The sequence below is a fragment of the Dipodomys spectabilis genome, unplaced genomic scaffold, assembly GCF_019054845.1.
Source record: "Dipodomys spectabilis isolate Male_0828 unplaced genomic scaffold, ASM1905484v1 ptg000039l, whole genome shotgun sequence".
Lineage (NCBI taxonomy): Eukaryota > Metazoa > Chordata > Mammalia > Rodentia > Heteromyidae > Dipodomys > Dipodomys spectabilis.
Genome location: NW_024870716.1, coordinates 1,509,157 through 1,522,287, shown reverse-complemented (window position 1 = coordinate 1,522,287; position 13,131 = coordinate 1,509,157). Strand labels below are relative to the sequence as shown.

The 13,131-nt window shown below is 46.4% G+C and overlaps 1 protein-coding gene across 1 annotated transcript; it reads right to left on the bottom strand.

Moving 5' to 3' along the window:
* Window positions 1–226: 226 nt before the first annotated feature.
* On the bottom strand, window positions 227–5,652 carry Fkbp11 (FKBP prolyl isomerase 11). Its single transcript, XM_042677434.1, has 6 exons — window positions 5,447–5,652; window positions 5,207–5,272; window positions 4,717–4,804; window positions 4,346–4,379; window positions 3,898–3,968; window positions 227–458 (listed from the first exon to the last, which is right to left on the bottom strand). Exons 1-6 carry the CDS (start codon window positions 5,582–5,584, stop codon window positions 241–243), a joined length of 615 nt encoding a protein of 204 aa, XP_042533368.1. The 5' UTR covers window positions 5,585–5,652; the 3' UTR covers window positions 227–240.
* Between the last annotated feature and the right edge of the window lie 7,479 nt (window positions 5,653–13,131).

Genomic DNA, 13,131 nt, shown 5'->3' with positions numbered 1-13,131 from the left:
ATGGGACTGTAGACCTAGAGGTACCATGGATGCATTCAAGACCAGGTCTTTAGGGTAAGTTAAAGCACCAAGAGGAGGCAAGGGCAAGAATGAATGCAAGGCCTCCAACCACTCCCACACTAGGCAAAATCCAATTCCAAAAGGCTTTTTCCCCCCAGCCTTACACCACATCCCTACTTACAAAAGCAGCCTCAGAAAGGTGGCAGGTAAATAATACAAAAAAGTTTTCAAAATTACTATTTATTTATTTTTACTCTTGTTTCGTTTCTCTTCTTTGAGCTTCTTTTTGGAGACTTTGGGTTTATTGGCCTTTTGGTACAAGTGATAACCAATGAGGCCCAGGAGGGATGGCACCATAGCCATGCCTACCATAGGCAAAACGCCCTTCACCAGCTTTTGCCAGTAGTTGGCTCGGATCAGTGCAACCAGCTCCACGTCATACTGCACCACTGCATCCGCTGGAGAGGCAGAGGGGAGGGCAGGGTTAGAATGTCTGTATATTTTATCCTGAATCTCAATGCAAACAGGAAGGATGGGCCACAGCAAAGCCAACTATGAAGCAGGCAGATTGAAATGTGGGAATGAGTTCCCTAGACAAAGGTTGAGGAGGATTAGACAGTCTAGTGATAGTTATTGGTTTTAGTTGCCATGTAGCACGGGCTTAGGGTCAGATCTTTAACAGCACAGGAAAGCTGTGAATATGAAATCTACAGGTTCTTCTCATTATTTTTGTCTTTGAAGTTTAGCTAGGTTTATTTAGAAAAACAGAATATGGAGAAATAGAAAAAAGAAGATCCCCTCCTGCTTGACACACAGTCAACAAACCCCATTTTGAAACAGCCACATGAACCGAATCTTTACAGAACTGAAACTAATTGGATTTAAAGTAGACATCTCTTTTTCTTTCTAACTTTCTTTCTTTCCTTTCTGCCAGTCCTGGGACTTGAACTCAGGGCCTGGGCACTGTCCCCGAGCTTCATTTGCTCAAGGCTAGCACTCTACCACTTGAGCCACAGCACCACTTCCGGCTTTTTCTGTTTAGGTGGTACTGAGGAATTGAACCCAGGGCTTCATGCATGCTAGGCAAGCACTCTACCACTGAGCCACCTTCCCAGCCCTAGACATCTTTTAAATTCCACCAACCAATGAGTGTACTCAGTGTGATTATAAGAAAACAGTAGCTTTGGGCTGGGAAGGTGGCTCAGTGGTAGAGTGTTTGCCTTGCATGCATGAGGCCTTGGATTCAATTCCTCAGCACCACATAAGCAGAAAAAGCCAGAAGTGGCGCTGTGGCTCAAGTGGTAGAGCACTAGCCTTGAGCTGAAGGACAGCACCCAGGCCCAGGACTGGAAAGAAAGAAAGAAAAGAAAGAAAGAAAGGAAGAAAGAAAGAAAGAAAGAAAGAGAAGGAAGGAAGGAAGGAAGGAAGGAAGAAAAAAAGAGGGGCTGAGAAGGTGGCTCAGTGGTAGAGCACTTGCCTTGCATGCATGAGGCCCTGGGTTCAATTCCTCAGCACCACATAAGCAAAAAAAGAAAAAAAGCCGGAAGTGGCGCTGTGACTCAAGTGTAGAGCGCTAGCCTTGAGCTGAAGAGCTGAGGGACAGTGCCCAGGCCCAGAGTTCAGGCCCCATGACCAGACCGCCCCCCCCCCCAAAAAAAAAAAAAGAAAGAAAGAAAACAGGAGCTTCATTGTAAGAGCTGGAGAGGAAGAAGTAAGGGGACAGATGGAACAGAAGTGAAGGGAGAATTGCACACGGAAGCAAGCAAGCAGTACCAAGAATGGGGAGATAAAAGAGCCTTGCTGGAAGTTTCTTAATCTGCAACCCTCTTTCCAGGCCTCCCTCTAAGCTAGAACTAGGATAAGAATTATGTATGCTCTCAATGATTCGTAGAGTAAAACACATTTTAATTATCAGAACATGTGGGGTGTAGTTCATGGTAGAGTACTTGCCTTATTTATGCAAGGGCCTGGGTTTGATCCCCAGCCTTACAAAACAAAAACAAATGTGTTATAGCCCAAAGCAACACAAATCTATCTTAGCCCTTCAAGAATAGATACCACCAAAGAAGCATTAAGGATTCTAAAAGTTGCTTTTTGTTTATTTTGAGTGTTCTTCAAAGACATAGCATAGGATAGCAGACTCATGTGGCTCAAATGTATCGCTTCCCAAAAGTCACTAGCTGCCTGATATCAAACCTTAACAGGTTATGTCTGTAAAGCTATTTGTTTTTGTTGTTGTTTTTGAGGTTTCTGTAGGTCTGAAACCAGGACTGGAACTTGGTATTTGACACTTTCCCTCATTAGCTAGTGTGTTAACAACTGAGTAACACCTCCAACCTCTGGCTATTTGTTTTGTTGTTTTGCTTTTGGTAGTACTGGGGTTTGAACTCAGAGCTGGTACTCTTACCTCTTGAGCCATACATCCCTGTTTTTTGCTGTTTTTTGTTTTGTTTTTTTGCAGCTCCTGGGGCTTGAATTCAGGGTGTAGGTGCTGTTCTACAGCTTTTTTGCACAAGGCTAGCATTCTGCCACTTGAGCCACTGCTCTACTTTAAGCTTTTTGGTGATTAATTGGAGATAAGAGTGACACAGACTTCCCTGCCCTAGGCTGGCTTTGAACCAGGATCCTTAGATCTCAGCCTCCTGAGCAGCTAGGATCACAAGTGTGAGCCACTGGTGTCTGGCTTTTTGTTTTATCTTGTCAAGTATGGGGCTTCAACTTGGGGCCTGAGCACTGTCCTTGAGCTCTTCTGCTCTACCATTTTGAGATATAGCACCACTTCTGGTTTTCTAATAGTTAGCTGGAGGTAAGAGTCCCACAGCCTTTCCTGCCTGGGTTAGCTTTCAACCATGATCCTCAAATCTCAGTTTCTTTAGCAGCTAGGATTACAGGCCTGAGCCACCATTGCCTGGCATATTGCTGGTTATTTTTGAGATAGGGTCTTGAGAACATTTTTCTACCTGGACTGGCTTGGTCCTTCTGCTCTCAGTCTCCCAAAAGGAGGCTTGTAATCTCTGTGATCTGAGCAGAAGGAAGCCCCAGCTACTCTGTTCCTTAAAACTTAATCTGGACTTTCTCAAACTCCAAAGTGTGGCTCCTTTCTTTTTTTTTTTTTTGGCAAGTGTTAGGGCTTGAACTCTAGGCCTGGGCCCTGTCCCTCAGCTCTTCAGTTCAAGGCTAGTGCTCTTCCACTTGAGCCATAGCAACACTTCCAGTTGTCTGGTGGTTAACTGGAGACAAGAGTCACATGGACTTTCCTGCCTGGGCTGGCTTTGAACCATGATCCTCAAATCTCAGCCTCAGGCGTGGGCCACCAGGGCCCAGCTTCTCTGAGCTTCTTTTGCTCAGGGCTAGCTAGCACTCTATCACTTGAGCCACAGTGCCACTTCCGGCTTTTTCTGCTTATGTGGTGCTGAGGAATCAAACCTAGGGCTTCATGCATGCTAGGCAAGCACTCTACAACTAAAGCCACATTTCCAGCCCTAAACATATATATATATAATATATATTATTTAAATATATATGAATATATAATATAAAATATTATATAATATATAATATAAATATATGAATATATATTTTATAATATAAATATAGATAAATATATATTATATATAAATATATATAATTATTTTATTTTTTGCCAGTCCTGGGGCTTGAACTCAGGGCCTGGGCACTATCCCTGAACTTCTTTGGCTCAAAGCCAGCACTCTACCACTTACTTGAGCCACAGCACCACTCGGGCTTTTTCTGTTTATGTGGTACTGAGGAACTGAACCCAAAGCTTCATGCATGCTAGGCAAGCACTCTATCACTAAGCCACATTCCCAGCCCACAGTTCCTTGTTCTTAAAGTCTGGGTATTTTGGTGGCCAGAAGAAAAGCCTAGTCAGATTACCTGGGACAGATGGTGGATATCCTCGTTTTCCATAAGCCAAGTGAGCAGGGATGACTGCCCTTCGCTTCTCTCTGAGGGAAGGAATATAAGTGACAACCAGAGGTGGGAAGATAAGTCAGCAAACTCAACCCCCCCTGAATATTTACACCTAAAACAAAATTTCCCACCTGCGCATCTGATTAACAAAGGTTTCCTATCCATATGATTCAACTCCTCCAACAAAACCAGCAGCCAAAGAATCATGGAAACTTTGAATACCCGCTGGGGTCCCACTGGACTGAACATTTCCAGCATGAATCCAGTGCCCATTATCACTGAGCCACCTTCCCAGCCCTTCAGCGCCCATTATCTAAACCACATTGGTCTACCTATCTAAGGTGCTGGGTCAGCATAAATATCCTTTACCCAAGCAAGGGGTTACACAGGCCCAGCCTGCCCAGATACTCACCCTACACACATGTCTAGAAGGCTCTGCTCCAGACCTTGAGGAAGAAAATATAACTGAACTTGGAGCCACATACATTCCCCAAATCACCCAAGATCATCAAAAGCTTCCCCTTGACCCTCAGCTGAGTTTTCCCCAACTCTCATATCCCTGGCTTTCCAGTGGGGCACAGGGCAAGAGGAATAGCAGAAGAGGAGTTTGAACTTGAGATCACTGGAAGATCCCTACTGTCTTGCTCATTGCGGGGGGGGGGGGGGGGGGCGGGGGAGGGGGGCTGGGGGGGGGACAAATTCTGGGACAGTTTAGGGGTTGTCGAATCTAAGAATGGATTTAGGTTAGGATGAGGTAGAATGGGGCACAGACAGGCCACCTACCTGGAATCACCTGCTTTTGGCCAAGTTCTATAATCAGAGGGTCCCTGGACAGAGAGGTGTCAATAATGCGTCCATCTACCAAGCTGCCCTGAGGGGAGACAGCATCAAGAGCTAACCCGGACCACCAAGGCCCGTCCTGGCAGGCGACAGCATAAACCAGGACCCCGGCCCGCTGGGTGGCGGCAATGCCCGCCCCCCAGCTTCAAGCCTAGCGTTCCCCCACCAGGGCGGAAAGGAACAGGAAGCCCCAGAGAGCTGACACATCTAGAGGAGATCTCTCCACCCTTCATTTCTCAGTGTCAGGGAGGAACTGGCAGAAAAGCAAGGAGGGGAAACAGTCGCCCATCCCCCCGCCACGTGCGGGCCGACCCGCAGACCCCCGTCCCCCCCCCCCCCCCCGCCCCCAGCTGACTGCCACGTGTCCAAGCCAGGGCTGACGTGTTTCAGCGGGGTCCCGCCCCTTCCCAGGCCCCGCCCCCAGGCCTCTCACCGTGTAGTGAATGTGGAGCGTGTCTCCAAAAGCCGCGGGTTCCGCACACGGTTCGGGGGGCTTCACCTGCGATCGGACTGCAGGGATCACGGATGCTCCTCCGAAGATCCCGTTCTTGCCCGTCCCTGGACCCAGCACCACCTCCCCAGCTCAGAGCCCGCACCTCTCTCTCCTCCCCACACCAGGGCCCCCGCGAGTCCCCGCCCCGCACGCGGGAGTTGGGGCCGGTGGAGTCCTCACCAGGGTCTCCACTTGGACGGTCCGCACCGGACTCTCGGTTCCGCCCTCAGCCCTCGCCCCGCACACCGCTCCACTAAGCAGCAGCAGCTGCAGCAGCAGCAGCTCGCGGAGAGTCCCGAGAGAGGGTCGAAGAGCCATGGCTGGACCAGCTGCTCAGGTGAGGGCGACTAGGACCCGGTTTCCTCGGCGCCCAGGCCACACTGGACAGGGAGGGCCGCGTAGAGCGAGCTCCTCCTCCTGCAGCCTACCCCCGCCCCACCTAGTTCCCACCCCCCTGGGGGGAGGAGGCAGCAAGGAGCCCTCCCTTTCGTCTCCATCCGGAGATCACCGATTCTGACCAATTCTGTCCCGTGAAGAGGGGGGTGGGCCACATGGCAAGCCTGCCGAATGCCTATTGTGTGGGCAAATACCCTGAGAGGTAGACACTAGTGTTCCCAAGTTTGCGCATCTAAGAAACAGGGTGCTTAAGTTAACTTGCTGTAGGTGAAGCTAGGTGATTAGGGACAGAATTCAAACCCCGCGTGTTTGTTCTCTCGCTTCTCGGACTGGCTGGCCCCACCCCAGCAGGTGTCTAGGGTGGCGTTCTCCTCCCATCTCACCCCGCCACCGGGATCTCTGGAGAATATGCATCCGACAAAAAGCAGGCGGCTCTTTTAGCCTCCTTCCCTCAGAAAGCTAACCGGAAAGGCCAAGAAGCTATTTTCTTGAAGTATGGTGAATCCCTGATCGCCCCCCACCCCCAACACTGCCCTTTCTTTTCTACTTTCATCAACAACCTTTTGAAATTAGAAACTCCAGGGGTTGGGAAGGTGGCTCAGTGGTAGAGCGCTTGCCTTGCATGCATGAGGCCCTGGGTTTGATTCCTCAGCTCCACATAAGCAAAAAGAAAAAAGCCGCAAGTGGCACTGTGGCTCAAGTGGTAGAGTGCTAGCCTTGAGCTGAAGAGCTGAGGGACAGTGCCCAGGCCCAGAGTTCAGGCTCCATGACCAGACCCAAAAGAAAAAAAAAAAAAAAAAAGAAAAGAAATTAGAAGCTCTGTTGTTTTTTTTTTTGTTTTGTTTTGTTTTCTGGTTTTTGTGGGTTTTTTTGGCCAGTACTGGGGCTTGAACTTCCCCAAGCTTTTTTCTCAAGGGTAGCGCTCTACCACTTGAGCCTCTGCACCACTTCCAGTTTTTTCTGTGTATGTGGTTCTGAGGAATTGAACCCAGGGCTTCATACATGTGAGGCAAGCACTCTACCACTAAGCCACATTCCCAGCCCCAGAAGCTCAGCTTTTTAAAGTGGAGTTTCAATGTATTTCAGGTGATCCTACCAGTCCCCCTTTTTCATGATTTGAACTCTCACTTATGTCATTCAGATTTTGGCACTAGGATTTTGCTTGGCTCAAAGACTATCATCTAACTCAATCACCTTGGACTGTTTTTTGGCTAGCAGCTCTCTGACGTTTGAAGCCATTGAGTTCTAACACAAGTTCTAAAAGCAGCTGCCTAGTTGGCACCCCCAGGCATTTGGCCAGCATCTCAGACAACACAACCAACACATACTCTGTCCCTTCTCTTCCAATCTCCTTTGTGATGGCACCTGTATCAGTGTACTCTGAGTCATCTGTCATCTCCCATCTCTACCAGTCTCCTTTGGATTCTCCCTCTACAGCATCTCCTTTACATCACATAGGTACTACCCTCATTAAGCCCTTGTTCTTTGTCATTGTCACAGTGCTGGGGATTGAGCAAAGGGCTTGTACATGACTTGCTCAGTGAGGACAAAGACAAGTTCTAGTATATACAAAGCTCTGAGTTCAATTCCCAGCACTTGTGGTAAGCAGGGGGGGGGGGGTGGCGGGGACCTCCCTGCCAACTCTAGGGATATCTGGAATAACAGAATGTATCTTGAGAGGGACATGAGTCAGATGAATGCATGCATCTGTCAAAATTTATTAAACTTAGGATCTGTGCATCTCACTGTGCAAATTATATGTCAAATTAAAAAAAAACAAAAACAAAAAACTGGGAAGTCACTAGGTGCTGGCGGCTCACACCTATAATCCTAGCTACTCAGAAGGCTGGGATCTGAGGATCACAGTTCAAAACAAGCCTGGGAAAAAGAAAGTCTGTGAGACTCTTACCTCCACTATAAACTACCAAAAAAAAAAAAAAGCCAGAAGTGGAGCTGTGGCTCAAGTGGTAGAGTACACACAAAACCACATTTCCAGATCTCGCTTAGAACTGGGTATGAGCATCTGCATTTGACTGATAAGACAGGAATGTCCTGAACTTCAAGTCTTTTTGATGGGACTTTTTTTTTTTTTTGGGGGGGGGGAAGGGTCTGGTCGTGGGGCCTGAACTCTGGGCCTGAGAGCTGTCCCTCAGCTCTTCAGCTCAAGGCTAGCTCTCTACCACTTGAGCCACAGCGCCACTTCTGACTTTTTTTTTTTTTTTTTTGCTTATGTGGTGCTGAGGAATCGAACCCAGGGCCTCATGTATGCAAGGCAAGCGCTCTACCACTGAGCTACCTTCCCAGCCCCCATATTTGATGGGACTTTAACTGGCTAAACAGTGGATTATCACATGTTCCTTTCCTACTTCTATCCTTTCTGCTGCCTGGAATGTAAAGGAGGTGAATTATGCTCTAGCACATTATACTGTGAGGTCACCATGATATATAGAAGCCGTGTTCTAGGATGGTGAAGTGAAAAAGACAGAAACTAATGCAGAGAATCACTATGCCATTCCCTGGGCTGCCTACCATAAGATACCTATTGAGGTAGAAATAAGCTCCAAAAAAAAAAAAAGAAGAAAAGGAGAAAGCCTCAGTCAGCCTCTCCCTACTTTATTCTGTACACTGCTGTCACCTATACTTTGTCATATCACTGTTGCTCCACATGACACAGTGTTCATTAAAAGCTTTTGTAATCTAGCCCTAATCCACTTTCCAAACTGGTCATTTCTCTCATTAAACAGAAAAAGGGCTTTAGTGACAGAAACCTCATGTTTCTCATTTCTATATCCTATTGTTCATGTCTGACACATAAATGTTTATGAATTGAACCAAATCTTCCTGTTCCTGGACTGTGGTCTGGCCTCAAATGAACCTACATCATGTGTTTTCATCTCTGCCCTAGCTCATGTTCTTCCCTTGTAAATTCCTGGTAAATTCCCTTCCAGCTTAGTTCAAATACCTCCTTTGTGAATCCCTGATTGTCTGACAATGATTTCCCATTTCTGAACTTCACACATACACTTGGAGACATTATCTTCCTGTGTTGCAGTTATCTGTGTATGTCCCCATTTCCTTCCTATCTCTGAAAAAAAGCCAGCTTACTGATGGCAAGGACAGGCGTGTGACACTTACTGGAGCTGCCCAAGCCCTGACCGCACAGTATCTTCTGAGTAACAGATACTAAACATGTTTCATTTTGAATGTTGTTAAACTGTGAAATACAGAAATATTAACATGAAAAATCTCAAGGGCAAATGCATACACCCTTAAGCAGAAAACATATGTGAGTTTGTTATATATTAACTCCCCCCCCACGTGTGTACACATATTTAGAAGAGGAAATGTGGGCATTTAGGTTTGGGAATGAGAGTGTAAAGAGTTAAAAGAACATGTTTTGTATGAATGTATGTTCTGCATTGTTTGTATCTCTCCCAATGAAAAGTACTTAGGGCCAGGCGCTGGTGGCCTGTAATCCTAGCTACTCAGGAGGCTGAGATCTGAGGATCTCGGTTCAAAGCCTGCCCAGGCAGGACAGTCCGTGAAACTCTTATCTCCAATAAACCACTAGAAAACCGGAAGTGGCGCTGTAGCTCAAGTGGCAGAACGCTCACCTTGAGCTGAAGAGCTGGGGGACAGCGCTCAGGCCCAGAGTTCAAGCCCCACGACTGACCAAAAAAAAAAAAAAAGAAAGAAAAGAAAAGTACTTAGGTTATAGAAATAATTTTTAATTAAAATGTTAAATAAAGGAACAAGATGTGTATCAATACAAGGCAATGTGTGGGAGGTGTTAAATGAGTGGTACTAGCAGAAGTAAAAGAGCCATGGTGGAAAGAAAGAAAAGACCTTGTGATTATTCAGTCAGGGAAGTTTGTGGACAAAGTCAAACACATTACATCTTGAAAGTTTTTGTTGTGTTGTTTTTGCTAGTATCTGGGCTTGAACTCACTCATTGGGCTGGATCTCACTCCATTTTCTGGCTTAGAGTTGCACTGTGCAGTTTGAGCCATGCCTCCAACCCAGCTTCTTGCTGGAGATGGAATTCACATGAAATTTTGTGCCTAGGCTGGCCTCAAATCAGGATCCTTAGATCTCAGCCTCCTGAATAGCTTGGCTAGCAGGTGTGAAATATAAGTGCCTAGCTTTGAAATGCGTGTGTGCATGCCCATGCATGCATGCATGCACACATAGGTGTCCTAGGGCTTGAACTCAGGGACTGGCTGCTGTCCCTGAGCTTTTTTCCTCAAGACTAGTGCTGTACCACTTGAGCTACAGCTCCACTTCTGGCTTTTGGTGGTTAATTGGAGATGAGACTCTCATAGACTTTCCTGCCTTAGTTGACTTCAAACTGCTATCCTCAGATCCCCTGACTAGGTAGGATTATCTATCCACTCAGATATTTGGGGAAAATAGACTAACCTGGCTAAAGAGAAGAGGAAGATAAATGAAGAGGAAGTGTAGGACTGATTTGTGAGAAAAAAAAAAAAAAGCCCACAGACTGATAACATCTATAAAGTGTCTGAGTAGGGGGAACCTGTATACACTGCACGGATGCAGCAGAACTAGAATAGGGTCCTGAAGATGAAAGAGTACTGTCTTGTCCAGATCATCTGGAGTCTGTTTAGGATCCTGAATGGGAAGAGGAAGTGGATGGAGTAGGAGAGAGCAGTAGTGGAAAAGAAATGGACAAGGGCCAGATGCCAGTGGCTCATGCCTAGAATCCTAGCAACTCAAGAGGCTAAGATCTGAGGCCAGCCTGAGCAGGAAAGTCTGTGAGTCCCAAGACTGGCACAAAAATAAACAAATGGCAAGAGTATTTCAGACAATATCCACCTGCATAAGGAGGCCCAAGCATACCTGGACCCAGGAGGGACCAAGGCAGAAACCATTCCAATTTTTTTTTTTTTTTTTTTTGTCAGTCATGGGGCCTAAACTCTGGGCCTATTGTCCCTCAGCTCTTCAGCTCCAAGCTAGCCCTCTACCACTTGAGCCATAGTACCACTTCTGGGTTTTTTGTTTTTTGTTTTTTTTGGCTTATGTGGTGCCAAGGAATGGAACCTAGAGCCTCATGCATGCAGGGCAAGCACTCCACCACTAAGCCACCTTCCCAGCCAGCAGGAGCCATTTCTTTGTATCAAAGGACCCTGAAAGAGAAAGATGTGCTTCTGGGAACAGCAGCAGAGCCAGCTTTACCCGGGCTAATGGCACAATGTAATGGGAGGCCCACTCCTAGAACCCTCAGAGGTATTCCACTTCAGTCAGCACTATATTCATTCACTTAGTTTACTCATGAAGTTCACATATTTATTAGATGCCAGACACTAAGCTGTGTACCTTGTTGCTGGGGATCAAAATAGGTCTAACTGTCTTGTTCTGGGGTACAAAGAATGGAATCCAGGGCCTCAGCACTAAGCACAAGCTCTACTTACTGAACTACAGCCCAGATCCTCTGTTAAGTATGTTTGTGCACTCAACTACCTTAAAAGTTACCTCCCTCCCCCACTCTTCCTCTATGGCTGCTCTAAGAAAGTATTGTTCCACCAATGTAAGATCTGGCAAAAACAGATATCCTCTTCCCCCTATCTGTAATTTAGAACCAAAGCAGTGCTGTGTATACTCACAACTCAAAGAATCTCTGTAGTTGAGGCCCAAGCTAGGCCCTTCAACCCTTAAAAGTCCTTGTTTCAACACTATCCTAGGATAGCTCTGAACAATATGTTGCTTTGTTGCTCATTTGTATGTTGCTGGGGATTAAACTCAGGACCTTCCATATGTGAGGCTTTCATGTGCTCTATCACCAAACTACGCCTTCAGTGTTCCAAACAATGTATGGGATGGAGGGTTGGAGGTAGAGGGTAGGCAAACAGGCTCATTTCCAAACCTCTTGAGTGGTCTGGCCTGACTGGCTTGTGAAAAAGGGTGGTAGAAAATTTGTGTAGGGGGGCTGGGAAGGTGGCTCAGTGGTAGAGTGCTTGCCTTGCATCCATGAGGCCCTGGGTTTGATTCCTCAGCATCAGATAGCAGAAAAAGCCGGAAGTGGTGCTGTGGCTCAAGTGGTAGAGAACTAGCCTTGAGCTGAAGGACAGCGCCCAGGCCCAGAGTTCAAGCCCATGACCAAAAAGGAAAAAAAAAAGAAAGAAAGAAAATTTGTTTAGGTAGACTGATCACCACTAAACAGAGAATCAGTTTTGCTTTAAGTGTCCTTTTCTACCCACCAGCTCAGGAGTCATATGATCATCTGCACTATAGCACAGCTACTCTTCTTCAGCTTACATCTAAGTGACACAACAAGTAGATACCTTTGGGATTTGACAATAAATGGTCTTAGCCCAACTTCCTCACTTCCAGATCCTCATTGGCCATTAGTGGCTTTGTTCCCCTTACCCTATTCAGGGATTCCATTTCCTCTGTCCTAACCTTCTTCACCTTTCTCAAGAACTCAGGGTCATTTTTACCCACCCTGGCAGTCAGGACCAGGAAATCCAATTACAAAGAAAAACCTGCAAAGGAAGGAAGGCATCTGGCTTCTATCACTCCCTAGTGACTATTAGCTACTAGTTATAAGAGAACTGAACTCTGGTCCTTCTACCTCCCTTTCAAACTGGAAAGAAGCTTCCTAGCATTAGGATAGCTTGCCTCTGAACACCATTCCCTACAATAAGCAGCAGCAAAGGAAGGGATGTACTCTTATTCTCCAATTTCTACTTCCTAGCATGCATTAGACACCCCAAAGGATTCCAGAGCACCCCAGAACTGGATCCCCAGCATAGAAGGCAACTGATTAAAGAGTAATATAGGTTGAATCTGATCCATATACATTAGTATGTGTGTGTACATTTATGCTAATAAAATTATTTTTATGATTTTGTCAGTCACAGGGCTTGAACTCAGGGTCTGGCCACTGTACCTGAGCTCTTTTGGTTCAAGGGTAGTGCTCTATCACTTAAGCCTCAGTTCCACTTCTGATTTTCTGGTGGTTAAAAGTCTCATGAACTTTCTTGCCTGGGCTGGCTTGGAACCTGTGGTCCTCAGATCTCAGCCTCCTGAGTAGCTAAGGTTACAGGCATGAGCCACCAGTGCTTGGCTAATAAAATTATTTAAAAATCTATCCTCAGAGTCCCTCCCCTTTCAGTGGGTTTGCTCCCTTTTAAATATATAAAAACATAGAAGATAACATCTGCCCCCTTTCTGTTCTAAGCACTTGGACGTGCAGTGCTGAGTGCAGGATGAGGCTCCCAAGAACCTTCAGACCTTGCCCCTCAGGTCTGAGAAACTCACACATACTCACTGTCATCATTCCACCCAGGCCAATCCAAGCCTTTCCACCTTTTCCAGGCTCATTTTGGAAGCTCCTTGCCCATATCATCCTAAAATGTACTGTACCCTGAATCTATGCCCTCTGCTAAGTGATGGCTGATGAGTTCTTCATGTTCTGAAGGATGGAGCTGCTTTTTGTGCACTTTTCTCAG